At 46.6% G+C, this 16,705-nt stretch overlaps 1 protein-coding gene across 1 annotated transcript in view; it reads right to left on the bottom strand.

The window, feature by feature from the left end:
- The window catches only part of METAP1 (methionyl aminopeptidase 1), a 35,230-nt gene extending 18,969 nt beyond the window's left edge, over positions 1 to 16,261 (bottom strand). Inside the window, exons 1-2 of the mRNA XM_090031847.1 lie at positions 16,105 to 16,261; positions 784 to 835 (exon numbers count right to left, since the gene is read on the bottom strand). Of these exons, the coding sequence (XP_089887973.1) occupies positions 784 to 835; positions 16,105 to 16,218 (166 nt within the window). The 5' untranslated portion in view covers positions 16,219 to 16,261. The remainder of the gene's footprint in view (positions 1 to 783; positions 836 to 16,104) is intronic.
- Positions 16,262 to 16,705: the final 444 nt, after the last annotated feature.

Here is a 16,705-nt window from a genome sequence, read left to right as displayed (position 1 = left end):
GTGTGAATAGGGAAGTATTCAATTCAGATTCAAAGGACAGTGATTTGATTCGGATCATTGTCCTGAATTGATTCGGCCGAATCAGCTTCAGAAGATTCAGCACCAATTCAGATTGGCTAGAGAGAGGCAGGCACAGCTGGGCGGCTGCAAGTTATCCCGTGGCTCCTCTGGCTGTGTCTGCCTCTCCCCAGGCAGTGGGGAGCCATAGGAGAAGCCCCCATGGCTGCCTTGCCCAGCCCCATCCCCTGCCCAGCCCCAGCCTCCCGGCACTTACCAAAAAATAAGTCCCACACTGCAGGAGCAGCGACTGGGGCCTCTGGGCACTTGTTGAAGAGCGCCCCCCATGCAGCCCAGGGCAGTGGGGAATCGCCCCTCCCCACCTGGCACCCACATGGCAGCTCCCCCATGGCTCGGGTACAGTGCAGCTCAGCAGGGCACCACATGCCATCTGGGAGCTGGGGCCACTGGGACTGAGCGTTGCCAGGCTCTGGCTGACAGGTGAAGCTGCCCCAGCTCCCAGGCAAATTGAACCAGTGGCTAGGGGAATATTCAGGTCCCGAAACATTCCCCTAGTTCCTGGTTCAATACCCATCCTCTCCGATCGCTTCCCCCAGCTCTTCCCAGGGGAGGCACAGGCCCCTGGATGATGCAGGATGACAGCAGGCTACCGCTGCCAGCTGGCGATGGCGGCAGCTCTGGGCTATTTCCCCAGCTAGCAGCAGCAGCCTGCTGAAATCCCACACGCAGCTCCAGGGGCATGAAGACTACATAGCGTTTACTTACTTGCTTTCTTGTGTAGTAGCTTGTGAGTGGCCCAGCTTCCCTTAAAACATTCCTGAAAGTGCAAATAATATAAAAAAAACAAATCAGTGTTGTCCAGGGGTTTAAAGAGGAAACTAAAGTAAGGACTCTATTATCCACTATGTTCAACAGGTTTACGATCCAGGAGGAGAAAAGGGAAGACAGACAGCTGCAACCAGTCACAACGGAGCAAGTTGATTTCAACTCATCACCTCACTCTTGTCCTAACATTACATTTTTCTGTAACCAAGAGCCAGAGCTGAAAGGACACTATGCTGTTAACAGAATTATGGCACCCAGAGATAAAAAGGCTTATTTTAATCTAGTCTAGTGGTTCTCAACCTTTTTAGACTCAAGGCCTCTACCCATAACTTTTCAAAATTTAGTGGCACCCCATTTGAAAACTAATTCATTTCCTACAGTGCTTACCTTTTGTACCCTGCTACACCCTTAAAAGGACCTTGGGGGAAGAAGGAGGGCAAGGCAGACAGCAATGGGCAGGGCAACCTTGAAAGCATGGCAAAGAAAGGTGTAAAATGTTCAGCACTGGCAGGAGCTGCTCAGTGGGGCAGACTGGGAAGCTTGGGTTGGGCTATTACAGCCCTGAAGGAGGCAGCTGTCCCCATTGGAAGCAGAAGGGGTGATAGTGGCAGGGTGCAAATTAAGGAGGAGCTCAAGAGGAGCTGAGCCCCACCATAAGGGATGAAAGCCCCCCTGTTTAAGATTTGAAAATCATAACCGGGCGGTGGTCGGGGGGTGGTTTCCAATCAGACTGCTCGGTCACTTAGGTGGACTTGTTAATCAATGAACTGGTTTCATTTTTTTTTTGCAGACCTCCCCCCCAGAGTCAAAGTATTATTCAAACTCTGGATGGTGGCCACTGGAGGCTGAAGCTAGTGCCAGGTGAAGCTGGCAGGGAGCAAAACCCTGCTGTGCCCTGCTCTTCCCACCATCTGTCCCCTCCCTACCCCCAGTTTATACCTGGTGGGGGGGCAGCAGGAAGGAAATATGGCCCCCAAGGTTACAGCCAGTCTTCCAGCAATTTGAAAGCAACTGGAACCACCTTTCCCTCTGACCCTTCCCACCAGCTAAAAAGCCTGGCCTCACATCTGCCTGCCTACCTGCAAGAAAGCATGCTGCTCAGAGCACAGCAGGCTGAGGTGGGCATGGGGTGTCTGGCCCATGGAAAAGCCACTGCACCCTTCAAAGGATCTCACAAAACCCCAGGGGAGAATCACTGATCTAGCGCTACCCCATCCTGTAGCACAGGTGCCACAAGCTTCATAGAGAAGCTCTATATCTTGTGGCAGATGTGGGAGGGGACAGGCAGCACAGCAGCAGACAGAGCAGGGAACAGAAAGCAAAGAAGCACATCAGACAAGCGTTACAGGGAAGGAAGCAAAAAACAGCAGCAGCTCAGGAATGGGAAGACTGGCACTTGGGGAGGGGTGGCAGAACTAATTTGTAGCATACCTGCAGACGGTTGGTCCCGTCTGCTCTAGCATTTGAAGGGGTAGAAGTATATAACAACGGTTCTAATTAGGGGTGTGCAAAACGGGTCCTATTCGATTCGGATTTGGCCCAAATGAGGGACAGAGATTCAATCTGTTGATTCGGATAGGATCACTGTCCCCAATTTGATTCAGCTGAATCCGAATCTGATGATTCAATGCTGATTTGGAGAATTAGTGATTTGGACATGGACACAGCTTTAAAAGTTTTTTCTACATACCTTGAGGTAGCAGCACGACATGTGACTACTGTCACGCTGGGGCGCATGGAGCATCCCACAGATGTGCAGGGGGGCACTCCATGTCCTCAGTGGCAAACTTGGAAGTGGACCAGCAAATCGGCCACAGGGGGACCCCAGGTGCCCCCCCAGACACAGGAGGCATGAGTCGCTGAGCCTGGGGTGCACGGGGGGGCCCCCCAGCATGTTCCCTGGTGGACTTGGAAATGCTTCTGGTCCACTTCCAGGTCTGTTGCTAAGCGCGCTGGAGAATCTCCCGTGCTTCTGTGGGCCACTCCATGAGCCCCAGCACCACTGAGATCATGAGCCCTGCCACCTAGAAGTATGTAGAAAAAACATTTAAAGCTGTATCTACGTCTGAATCACCGAATCTGTCTGAATCAATTTGGAAGGTTCCGAATCAATTTGGAAAGATTAAAGGGTCCCCTGATTCAATTTGGATTCAAAGTTTCGGCCACTAAATCAAGCCAAATCAAATTAGGGACTGAAGCTTTGCACAGCCCTAGTTCTAATCTGTACCCTACAAAGTTATTCACAATATAAAATAGGGATGTAAATATAATTCTTAAAAATTATCTGTTTAATCTCCTCCAGTTACATCGGTTAAACAGTTAACCTAGTTCAGTGACCTCTAGTGGGAATGGCCCCAGCCCCAGACCAGCCAAAGTCCCTTATACCTTCACCATGTACCCACTGCAGTGAGGGCCCCAGGCCACTGGGGAGCTGGCAGTGGGCACAGCTGAGCCACTAAGGGTCACCGCCCAGCTGCAGAGCCATGGCTTCCCTTCACCCCCATGGGAAGGGGCTGAGGCTGCAGACCTTTCCTGTGCTCCAATCCCGCCACCACAGGGAGGAAGAGAGGGGCCACGCCCCCCTGCACGTTTTTTTATTTTTGTGGGTTTTTTTTAAGGATGCTTTTTCATGTTCCAAGTCAAATCAGACAAATCAATTCCAAATCTGTAAGTTATTCAAGAACCAAATGTGGCACTACTACTGTACTGGCAAATATCCTCCACCCCCACCTGGGGCTTCAGATGCTTCCAAATCCTTTGGCAGGTATCCTACCTGTAGGCCCAAGCTCAGAAGCTTGGGGTTCGGATGACCTCGAGTTTGACTTGCCCTTGGACATGTGGCTGCAGAAGCAAGCTAGGGAGGAGTTTCCCATTTCCATAAAGTCGTTGTGTAGCCAAGATAGTCCCACTGGAAGCTGGCCAGTGGGAAGCTAACTATGAGGCTCTCATAGAGAGTCCTATCCACAAAGAAACATGGGTGCAAACCTCCATTATCAGTGCACCTCTAGCACTGTGTATAGGGAAAATTCACAGCATCAGCAATCAGCCTTTTTGCATGCATGTGGCCAGGAGCATAGCCCGACAGCTTGGAGAGCAGCAAGTCTGGTGTGGAGGAAGACGCGTCGGGGGGGAGGCGCAGATCAAGCCTTCGCAGTGAGGGAGGGAGTGGGGCAGGGCCTGGGGCAGGCACTGCTCAGCCGCTGCACACACCCCAGCCATCGGTATAGACCCACAAAATCTATTGGTGCACCCCCACACAGTGCCATTTTAACTGTTACCTCAGTCAGGGTACTTCCCCTACCACCATCACGGTCATGGTATTTCCCGCCAGGCCCCCACCATAGCAGCAAGACTCCCAGCCCCACAGTGGGTCTGCCCAAGCCCCTACAGCAGTGGGGCCCAAGGAGGGCAACAGGCTCCCCGCACCTCCCGCTGCACTTGTGCCTGCTGCTGCAGCCCAGACCCAGAAGGCTCTTCCATGCTGCCAGGCCAGGACCTCCCCAACTCCTCCACGGGGAAAACAGGGTCCAGTCCAAGCAGGGTGGACTCCACCAGGCACACTGTGTCCTTCCCCCTCTTGTTCATGGCACTGGGACCACGCGGGGCCTGGCCCAGCCCTGAAGGGGGTTAAGCATGCAGCTGTCTTGGCCCAAGGCAGCTTTGTGGCAACTGGAGCAGGCAGTGCTGGATCAAAAGGATCACTGCCAGCCCCTCACACAGTGAGCACAGCCTCAGGGGATTCTTGAGGGGTGGCAGTACAGCAGCTCTAGCCTGGAAGACTGCTGTTGCAGCCCTAATGCTGCCCCCAGGATCCCTGCTGTGCCATCATGCCTCAGGAATATCCCTCCCCAAAGTAGCACAATCTAGGCACAGGAGAGGTCCACAGCCCCAGCCTGTGGGGGTAAGGGAAAGCCATGGCTCGGCAGCTAGGCAGTGCCCCATGGTGGCTCAGCTGCACCCGCCATTTCCCACCCATGACACCCCACCAGTAGCCTGGGGCCCACACAGCACCAGAAGCACAATTAAGATATAAGAGGGCCAGGGCTGTCCCTGCCAGAGGTTACTAAACAGTAAACAGTAAGCAGTAAAGGTATACATATTATTGTTTTTTAACTATTTACATCCCTAATATAAAAGTGTAAGGAAACTATGTCTGAGAACATATACTGCCCCATAGTCCTATGGCCTGAAAAGCAGAAGGTTAAGTCACTTCCTCTACCTGCTCTGTCTGACCTGCCTGTTCTGGGAACACCTCTCTATACAGACAGTTACTGGTTTAACAGGCATGAATATGTGTATGTAAACTAAATGCTCATGTGCAAGTATGAGACAGAATGTAAATAGGAAATGGAAAAAAAATGAATGGAAAGATAGCGAGCTTGAACAACAAGTAGACGCTGTGCATGGGAGAAGTCTGCCCATGGAAAGAACAGAGGGAGGAAAATATAAGAACGGTGAATGGACAAGTTCACAGGAAGAAATAAGCAAGACAACGAATCAGTATTGAGTCAGGGAGCATCCAGCAATTGTTAGAAAGAAAAGAAAATGGATGAGACCAGAGTAAGGAGTAGGAGACTTGGGGACAAACAATACATTAAGAAGAAAAAAACAGAGTGAGGGAAATAGTAACATGGCTCAACAAGGTGTTGAAGAGGAACCCTTAAGGCAGTGGTCACTAATCCATGGCTCAGGTGACATTGCCCATGGGACCCCTCCAACACCACCTATGGCCACAGGCAATTAGAAAGTTAAAATTGAAGTTGGCAGAGACAATGAAGCATGACGTTGTCTGTAGCATTACTTGCTCAGCACTGCTGCCCACAAACCAGCATTGATTGGGTAACACTAATTTAAAGTGCTAATGAAGAAACTTCTTGTTCTCATAGACAAGAGACTAAATATAACCAAAATGTCCCAATAAATTGAACAGTGATTCTCTGGAGGGGGATAATTTCACTAATTTATAGCAACAGCTGAAATTTCTGAGGAAGGAAGAAAAAAAAAAAAAAAGCAAATAGCAAACCATTTTCCTTTATAAGGAGAGTCTAATGCTACTGCTGAATCTTCATTAACTTGAACAACTGGACATATCCAGTGACTGATTCAAGTCCATGTATAAATGCACCAAACCCATCTACTATAATAAAGCTAAACAATATGCCCGTTGTACAAGCTTTATGCCCCAATCAATTGCAATAATGTAATCCTAGATATGCATCACCTTTAAGGCAAAACACCATTTTTCCCCCTCATATCCATTTTTATATTTTAAAATGAACAGACAATACAATTTATTTTCGAGCAAGCAAATGAAAGTTTCATGGTTACAACTTGGCTTGATCCTTCAACATGGTCTCCTCTCAGAATTATGTTTACAAGGCAGGAACAAAACTACACAAGATTAACAGTTGTGGCAAAAGTTACGTACAACTCAACCATTATGAAGTGCAAAGACAAAAGTCATGTCTCCTGCAGCCAATAATGGCTAGTTATGTTTCTGTCACGTCAATACTCTCTTTTTTTTTTTTTTAGAACAAAGAATTAAAGATTAGGCCAGACTCTGGCCAGATACATAGGTTTCCCTTGCTTTATGTGGGTTCTGTATGTGCTAATTCACTCTTACACAATGACCCTTTTTATACAAAAATTTGTTATATTAAAAGCTCTGTTATCTGATCCCCCCGGGAATGGGGGATGCCGGGTAACAAAATATGCCGATTGAGTGGCCTGGGCCACCGCTTCTCCCGCCGCATCTAGGGCATGCCTCTGCCCCTCCCGTGGCATTGCTGCCTCATGGGACAGGGAGACAGGCACCCCATGGGGGCTCGGCAGTGCTGGCTGCTTTGCCCCAGGCCATGGGGGCTCGGAGAAACCGGAAGTGCCACAGTAGGCACTTCCGGTTTCACTTTATCTTACAAACCGGCATGCCAGTTAATTGAGCACGCCAGCTTGTAAGATGCCAATTAACAGACTTTTTATTGTATATGCAAGGTAAATTCATTCTTATGCAATCGGTGTGATGGAAGCCCAGAGTCAGCTGCTCTGTGCAGTGTATTGTGGGAGTGACACACACCAAAATATAGTCTCCTGTGTGGATCCGTACTCCTTGCTCGTTGTCTGTGACACCTGTTTCTGTAGTTGCCATCCCCATTATGATTTATAAGCATCCCACTAGTTTATCTCCTATCCCTCTTCCCGGTCCATCAGTGAAGCCTTTACCACCCTCTCTTCACACCAACTAAATATTCACCACCACCCTGTGTAAAGTGGGTTCCCTTTATGCAAATTCCAGTTATGTGCCATTTTTCAGGAACGTATGTACAGCATAAAGCGAAGGAAATCTGTACTGGGATCTGCAAGGCTAGAAACTGCTTCTTAGGATGGAAAGGGAATAAGAAAAGGGAAGAAATGAGCCCTTGCTCTGGAACAGGTCAGCAATATTCATCTCACAGAGCCACCGTAAGCAGACCAACAGAGCCTGGAAGCTTTGTCTGCACTGGGGCAGAGCAACTGGAGGCTGTGCCATTCTATACCTACTGGGTGGGCAGAAGCAACAGCAAAGAAAAGCTGTGGAGAGAGTTGCTGGGTCTGAACACCAGCCCCCACACTTGGACCCAAGCCATGTTATTCTAGCTGGCAGTTCCAAAAGTTGTTGGCGAATGCGCTAGAACAGTGGTTTTCAACCTGCGGTCTGCAGACCCCTGGAGGTCCACAGACTATGTCTAAGGGGTCCAAGAATGATGACTTTGATCAATCAAAAGTATATGAATAACCAAACTTACAATTCAAAGGGGTCTCCATCTCCATTCAAAAATTTGTAGGGGTCCACAAACAAAAAAAAAAGTTTGAAAACTACTGCACTAGAACTTAAGTCCCACAGACTAAAATTACCTTACAAACAGCTTGTGCTCTTTCTGTCCTAATCCTTTCCAGTGTGCAAATTATGATCCTGCAGTCTTGGCTTCCCTTTGCTGTTAGGCACCACGAATGCCTCTATTTCTACGGCCTTACCTAATAAACAACCCACATTCCCTACAAAACAGTGACCCCACTGCTCATCAATTCTTCACCAATGCAGAGAAAGAAGCTGTTCCTTCCCTCCACCTGGCCCTGTTAACTTTTCTGGATTAACCAGTCTGATCAAAGTGCTCCAGTCTTTTACTGAGACACCTCCTTTAACTTTCCAGTTCTTTTTAAACTGCATTTAATGATTCATAGTTGTCGTCATGGTATAAACAGATGCACATTCAGTTGGGTAAGTAGAGAAGACCTAGGAAAAATATAGGATGCATTTTAACATTAAATAGAAAAAACAAACCAAAACAGTCAAGTAACTCTTGGTCACAATAATCTTTTATAACCATAACAGCAACGGGGGGGGGGGGGGGGGGGGGGGGGGGGGGGGGGGGGGGGGGGGAAGAAATTTTAAGCTGATGGACTCCCTTAAAAATTAACATAACATTTTTTGCTTCAAAATACCTAGAAACCACTACAGCAATTAGGGGTGCACCAATATATCAGCTGGCTATCGGATCAGCACCAATAAAAGCAAAAACAACATTAGCAGCTATAGGCTTTTTTATTTTTTTTTTAAACACAATCGCTGTAGCCAATAATTACGAGCATGTGCCCAGAGCACCCTGGCAAGCGCAGCCCTGTCCCTGCACCCCACCGCTGGTCACAGCCCACAGCAAACTACAGGCCCGGGTAAGCAGCAGAAGGGGAAGGAGGTGCCGGGGAGCAGTCACAGGGCGCCACACTCAGCAACTGCAGGACTATTACTGGCATCTGCTGCTATTGCCACTGCCATGGCAACATCACACGTGCAGCAGGGGCCTGAGCCCTAGGGCTGCAAGTGGGCAAGGTGAGGCGCTGCATGAGGGACATTCCGCTTCACCAGGCACCAGACGCTTTTGCAAAAGCAGCTTCTCCCCAGTGGCCATGGAAGCTCAGTTATGCAGAGCCCACCAGCACTGAGGCGGGTGATCTGGGCCTTCAAACATGCCTGCTGTCTGGACAAGGGTCCACACTGCCCAGGCTGGCAGCACGGGCCGTGCAAGGAGCAGTGCTGCAGGTATGAGCCATGGGCACGGGTGAGATGTGCACAGGAATAAATCACTGCCTTCCTCATGGAAGACAGGCAAGGCGGGGGGGGGGGGTGTTTATAAATGCAAAATAAGCACACTCACACAAAAGTTTGTGTCAGTAGTTTCAAATGCCTTGCACTATTGCTAAACATCAGTTATCAGATCAGCATCAGCTGATATAGTTGATCATTGGCTATCAGTATCAGCCAAGAAAATCTTTATCAGTGCATCCCTAACAGCAATTCCATATTTAAACATGGTTCAACTTAATACTTCTTAGGAGCAATGCATTTAATTTCACTTGAACCCAAAAAGGTAACCAATGATAAAATCCATTTTAAAACTGTAAGGTTATTTTCCTCACAGGAAAACCGTTTCCATGAATCAATCCAAGTGGATTCTACCTTAGGGAGCCAGCCCAACATCTGCTGAGTGGAATGCTGACATTGCAATGTATTGCAGCAGAATCTGCTTCACAACTGAAAGCGTTTTCTAGCACATGGATAGTACAAGGGACAGTAAAAACAATGACTCCTATTGAACACTCCATTACAAACTTTTTATTGCTGCTTCACTGGAAAAGCTGTAAAATGAGTTCTATGTGGCCACTGACCAACTCTATAAGCAGTGGCTACTAAATGCTTGTATCATATTTGTATGGTCCCCCTTACTTCATTACCTGAAAACATTGCAGTCTCCTGCTATTTATCCTTACAACACCCCAGTGAGGTAGGGAAACACTTTTTGCTCCATTTTACAAGTGAAGAACTGAGAGATTTTCTCATGGTGCAAAACAAAACAGAATTTGTTATCCCAGCAAATGAGACTACTGGCAAATTAACATGTTTAAACTTTGATCATACAAATCACCAGCACAAACCACTACTAAATCTATAGAAACAACCTAACTCCTCAGGGAGAAGTTACTTGACCAGAGTCCTACTGGAAGACTTGGCAAACACTTCTATCAGGGGTTATGCGACTCTTTAATTGGAGACCTCAGACATCCCAGACCAGGGGGGAAGACCAAGGCAAGTACAATGTAAATTACTCAGAGATCAATAATATAAGCAGCACATTTGTGCCTATTCAAATCTGAAAGGCAGCATGACTAAGATTTGTCTGGCATATATGTGACCGCATAACTTTTAGAATTAATTCATACCTTAAGGTGGGAAGTTGCAATGACAAGAGAAAGAAAGTGTCTATTTAATGCTACTATGCAGCTTTACTGCACGACAGTTAGCAACCCCATTTTTAAAGCTGATAATATTAACAAGTGGTCGTTCTGTTGGACTCATCTAAAAGTTATGGAGTTTTTGTCTAGTTGTGGGGGGTTAATTTTTTTCCACCTTGTATTATGCAATCAGGAAACCAAACATTTAAAAACACCCCCAAACCAAAGCTTAGTCTTAAAAATTCATATTTGTACATAAAGAAGTCTCATAAAGATTATAAGGTTTCAAAACTTTTAGTTTTAAGATATAATTCAGTTGTTAAGAAAAGATCATAATTTTAGTACATGGGACTGGAGGCACACTGTGCTCAGTTCCTTGCAAACGTATGGAAAGATGGAACCGCTCTTTTGTGAATGGTAAACTGGTATGAAGGACTACATCAGTTGGCAGGGAAATTTCAGCTACACTCTTCTCAGAACTGGGGATTTATAGGATCAGGTCCTACAAAAAGTACCCAAGTGAGGGCAAGAAGTGGAGTTCTACAATTATCCTTTAATTTTTCCTAAGTATGTACTACCCAGCTGTTAATAAGATCAAAATGGACGCACATGAGAAGACATCTGATCACTATTCTTAGTTTGTTTTATTCATTTCCGGGCCTGATCCAGCTCTAACACAGAACAGCCTATGTATGTATCCTTTCAGGTCTGGCCCTTAGCTCAAACTCAAAGGGAGAGATTGTGTTTAACTCTGTAACTCCCCACGTGGGTTCACTGAGGTAGGCAACAGGGCTGTGCAAAGCTTTGGTCACCGATTCAATTCAGCAGAGATTCAGCCCGTTTCAGTGGCTGAATCTCCAAAGCCAAATCGAATCAGAACCCTCCAAACTGATTTGGAGAGATTTGGAAAGATTCGGACATAAACACAGCTTTAAATGTTTCTTCTACATACCTCAAGGTACCAGGCAGCTTGTGAATGCTGCAATGCCGGGGCACATGGAGAGTCCCACAGAAGCATAGGGGGCTCCCCAGTGCGCTCAGCAGCAGACCCAGAAGTGGACCAGAAGCACTTCCAGCCCACTTCCAAGTCCACCAGAGAATATGCGCCCTTCCCCCCCCACCTGGCTTGGCAACTGGTGCTTCCTGTATCTGGGGGGGCACCTGGGGTCCCCCCCCACAGCTGACTGCCAAGCTGGGGGGGCATGGAGGGGGCCCCCAAGTGTGCTCCCTGGTGGATCCAGGAGTGGACCAGAAGTACTTCCGGTCCACTTCCAGGTTCACCACTGAGCACGCAGGGGCCCCCCACCCGCACTCCTCTGGGACACTTCATCCACCCTAGCATCGCAGCCTTCAAGAGCCGCGCTGGTACCTCAAGGTACATAGAAAAAACATTTAAAGCTGTGTCTATGTCTGAACTGCTGATTCTCCAAATCAGCATTGAATCTTCAGATTCAGATGCGGCTGAATAGAATCAGGAACAGTGATCCGAATCAAGGAATCGAATCACTGTCCCTGATCTGGGCTGAATCTGAATCAAATAGGGCCCATTTTGCACACTCCTACTAGGCAGGTGATTCTTAGTATTAAATAATTCAAAGATTTCATAGTGAGGAAAGACAAGTGCAATCTTTCAAATTTTCACAGCCGCTTGGGTATCAAACAGCAACTGGATATTCTCCTTAAAGAATTTGTTTCTCTTACAAAGAGAAATGACTGCAACACCTTTTTTGCTTCAACAATAAACTGTCATTTATTCAGTGCCACTGATACTTATGGTGCTTTCTGCATAGTAAAGAAAGGCAGGTCTCTTGTCTCAAGAAGCTTACAATCTAAAGCTGGATTGGGCTTGCAAATGGATCTCACTGTCCAGAATCAAGTACATATATCATTTTTCATTTCTAACAGAAGGGCTCCATGCATTTAAAGGGGAGGACTAGTACAGAACCAGCACCTGATTACAGAACAGCAAAAAAGGATAAATCCAAATGCAGTCCAGTGCTTATGTTCTAAGGAAACTGGCACTTTGATAAAATATACAGAATATGGGGGAAGAGGGAAGAGGAGGAGGGAAAAGGATGAAATGGGCCTCTTGTTTGTTCCTGTATATTTTTTAGTATTATTTAACTTAGAGACAATCCAGAATGAGGGCAAGAAGTAGAGTTCTACCTTTATCTTCTCATATTTCCTAAATACATACTATACAGCTGTTCACAGGATTATATAAACTGAATTATAAGGCAAGTCATATACACTGTTCCATATAGTAGATATTTTATATGCAGTGTGCACATGGGTGTGTGTATCCATATAGGAGAGAAGGTTTCAGATGCCTGAATTCATCCTGAGTGCTGAAACAGCATGCTCAAGGTTAGCTGCTGAACTTCTACATCACTTCTACCTGCCTACCAAGATACAGCAAGATGCAGACTTTTGAGTACACATTTCTGTACTCCAACCCCAATCAACTCTTACTGTATTTCCTTGCCAGTTCCAGACCCCGATTCTAATCTTCAAAGCCATGGATGGGACTGCACAAGTTACATTAGTCACATCTCCATGCTTCTCACAGCCAACTGTACTCATGTTAGACATGCCCAGCTCAAAGTACATAAGACCAAGAAACTACAACATTTTGGTTGCCAAGCTTAAGACCATGGAATGAAAGTTTAAAGGTCAAATTACTTTCACAGTAGCCATTTTTAAGGGCACACCACTGAGCTGTCTTCTGTTTGAGAATGGAGGAAGGGAAAAAAATTACAAGAAGCACCCTTTATTAAAAAAAGGAGGAATAAAGGTGACAGGCGTCCACATGAGACTTGGTTCTCCAGATATCATTTAATCAGAAACTGCAATTTAATACTACAACTATGGGCACCTACAGAAAACCCTACAACAATTGAAATGTTATTCCCTTATTACTCTCCATTTAGTTTTTCAGCCTAAATGGTGCACAATCTTAGCTTCTTGCTTAAATTATTTGTGTTGTTTATATTTTATGCACTTGCTGAAATAACTTACAATTTCATAAAATCATATGTAGGTTCCTGTATCAAAAAACATGGAATGCCAAGGGTATACATACTAACATCCAGGATTGTGAGTAATGAAATGTATACATTCAGTATTTCTTTTTAATGTGTTATCTTTTAAATCTAGGGGCACAGACACACAAAGTTACCACAAAGGGGAGGGTGAGGCTTTACCATACATCAGCCACTCTATGCTTTTGCTCTCTGAAGCTTACCCCCATTTCAATGAGAAGCACACACTCAGGCAGCACCTGGCATGCAGTAAATAAAGCCTTACCCTCACCTACTTTTCAGTAACTTGTTCAGTGTGATTGAGATGAATGGGGGAAACTTCACATAGTTTCATTTCTGTCTGCAGACATCAAATGACAAAGCTCTAGTGATTTACCTTTTGAATGTTACCTCCATATAAAGATGACTAAAGGCAGGAAGGTAACATTCAAAAGGTAAATCACTAGAGTTTTGTCACCTGGGTCTGCAGACAGAAATGAAACAACGGTGTGAAGTTCTTTTCATTTATCTCAAAGAGGTGACAACTTTGAAGCAGTTTCAGAAACGAACAAAGTTAGCATTTCATAATGTAGATGTTTGCAGACGTTCAGTGAAAAGGGTAAGAAAGATATTTGCAATACTGTCAACAAAAAACCTGCTGCAAGTTTTGGTAAATCTTGCGGTCTTCTGATTTTTAATATAACCTAGCTTTCCTATGAAGCATTTTATTCATAGACCTCAAAGCATCTTACAAATGAAGTAGTTACCACTATCCCTGTTTTACACATCATAAAGTTGAGGTACAGAAAGAATAAGCAGGTTTCCCAGTGACAAAGCTGAAAACAGAAAAGAAGTCTCCCAGCCCAGTGCTCTATCTAGTAAGCCACTCTGTTGAATAACCATTTTGAATAATTTTCTTGCAACTTACAACCAGACACCAGTAATCCAATACAAGATTTCCAAGTATAATAGATAAGAATCCTCATACCCTAGTCTGAAGATCTAAAAGAGAAAAGAAACCTTGCAGGTATTACCTGAATTTCCCCAAAGACATATATAGTGGATACTTATAAAATAACCTGCACACATGGGAAGTTTCTCCCTAACCCCAAGCAGCTAATGGTTGGTTTATGTTCAGGAACATATGTAAGGCACATGAATCTCATGTAACAGAATGTTTTTGCTGTCCTCATGTTTACTTGTTTTCCCCAATCTGCTGAATGTATACTGAAATATTCTTTCAACATTTAATTCCAACAGTTAATTATGTATCAAATAAGCATCTCCTCACTTGCTTAAATGGGCATTCAACAAACAGAGGGCGTCTGCAATTAGTGTATTTTATTGTGCACTTTACATTTTTCAAACCAGAATAGGGAGGTTTCTAAACCAGAGCTAAGCACATTTCAATTCTGGTAGTAAGACAGTATACCCAAGGCCTACAGATACTGTTTAAAATCAGTGGTCCCCAAACTTTGATGGGTCACAATCAACAATACTAAGTAACATGCATCAAATTTTGCTCCCCTTTAAGCCAGTATGCCCATGGCCACAAGCAATGCTGCATCTGAAAGACAGATTAAGGGCCATTGCTTTAAATGCTCTCTACTGGCCTATATGCAAGAAACACTCAAACTTTAGTTAATTCAGTAAAATATCTGGATATTTTATATTAGGAGATTTTTAAAAAAAAGAGAGCCAACATTATTCCAATTTGATACGTACAACTAACAAAACAGATGAGTTGTATTTTCAAAGCAAAAGTCTACTTTGTGCATCCCAGAGACAGAAAGGCATTTAAAGCAATTTAATCTGTGTGCCACTTTCAATCATCAGCAATATATTAAGAGAGGACTATAAAGCTGAGACATGAAGAATACTGTATATTACATTACAGTTAGCCTGTCTGCATGAAGGTGGAACACTGCAGACCTGTAAGAGGCGCAGAAACATCCCACAGACAAGCGGTTCTCAACTTTTTTTTAGACTTGAGGCACTCCTTGGAAGATGACAGCTCTTAATTTTCACCTGTTTTTTTCCTTCTTTTTTTTTTTTGACTACAGAAAAATAATAGAAGAATTCTATTCTATTCTAGAAAAGAACTCTGAAAGACATGGCAGGTCAGGATGTTTTTAAACACTATGCATTCCTATATAAAATCTCTACGCTTATCTTGTGAATTGAATGGAGATGTTACCACACCTCAAAGTGCTACCGTTGCTTGGCATTACACAGCACCCTTGAAAGGCTCTCAAAGGACCCCAGGGTGCTGTGGCATCTCAGTGGGGGAAAAAAAAAATTCACAACCCCAGGTACTGGGAGCATCTGCATGGCACGAATTAAGAGTGACTTCCTCAGTGAAACCTCCAAGCACTGGGGGTAGGGGGGACACACACCTTACAGACTAACTCAGAGGGGCTCCAGTTCTGGTAAGCAACAGCCCCCTGCCTCAAGGGCTCCATATCCAGCCCTGTCAAAAATAAAAACCACTCCCTCCCTCTGCAAGGGCTTCCTGCTGTCCTTGTCTCCCAAGACACCCAGCCAGGGCACGTCAGGCTGCAAAACTTGGGAGTCAGTCAGCACTGCAGGGGTGCAGCAGACACCACCGCCTCCAGCACCGGGTGCCACAACATCCTGGGAGACCCCAGGAGGGCGCACACGTGGTGCCCAAAATGAAAGGAGGCCGCTAGTCCTGCTCTTGCCCAGGTCTCCTCAAGCCTGTTCTGCCACATTTCTGTGGGCCAAGCCCAGGTGAAAAGAGGGGACCAGCGCTCCCCGGGGCCCGCCACACTACTGGGCCACGGGGGTGAGTCCATGCAGCCCGAGACCGCCCGGGCCGGCCGCAGGGGCCCCGCGCCCCACGTGCTGCCCGGGCCGGCTCAGCCCCGGCCCCGGGCCCGGGCCCGGCCCCGGCGGGGAGAGGAAGGGACCCAGGCGCGGCCCCCACCACGATGCGGCCGCCGCGGGGCGGGCTCACCTGAGAGCAGAAGTAGGAGCCCTGGATGCCCAGCTTCAGGCAGGTGGGGCACTGCAGCTTGGCCTCGCTGCCGCAGCCCGCCGTCTCGCAGGCGCGCGGCTCCACGGCCGCCATGCTGCTGCTGCCGCCACCAGCCGCCGGCCGCGGAGAGGGGGAGGAGCCAGCCCAGCGCGGCCGCAGCCTCAGGCTGCAGGAGAGGGGAGGGCGGGGCGGGGCGGGACTGGACGGGGGCGCCTGAGGCCGGGCCGTCGCCTGCTTGGCTGGGGGGAGGGGGCGGGCGCGTGTCCCAGGAGGGCGCGGGGGCCTCCAGTGACCTGGGTCCCGGCGCTGCGTCATCCCCAAGAACCGGGTGCTGCGTTACATGTGCGTGTATGAGTATAGATGTATGTGTGTATATGTATACATCGCGTGTGTGTATGGATGGGCATATAGGTGTATGTGTATATGTGTCTGTGTATATATATATATATATGCATGGGCGTATATGTGTATGCTTGTATGTGTATATACATGTACATAGATGCAGATGTGTGTATGTGCATAGGTGTGTGTGTCTGTGTGTATATGCTAAGTCTGTTTCTATAACCAGACAAATACACAT

Source organism: Crocodylus siamensis, chromosome 2 (assembly GCF_052110815.1).
Source record: "Crocodylus siamensis isolate JL-2025a chromosome 2, ASM5211081v1, whole genome shotgun sequence".
Classification (NCBI taxonomy): Eukaryota; Metazoa; Chordata; order Crocodylia; family Crocodylidae; genus Crocodylus; species Crocodylus siamensis.
The sequence above is the reverse complement of the archived record's forward strand: the minus strand, read 5'-3'. Positions and strand labels throughout refer to the sequence as shown.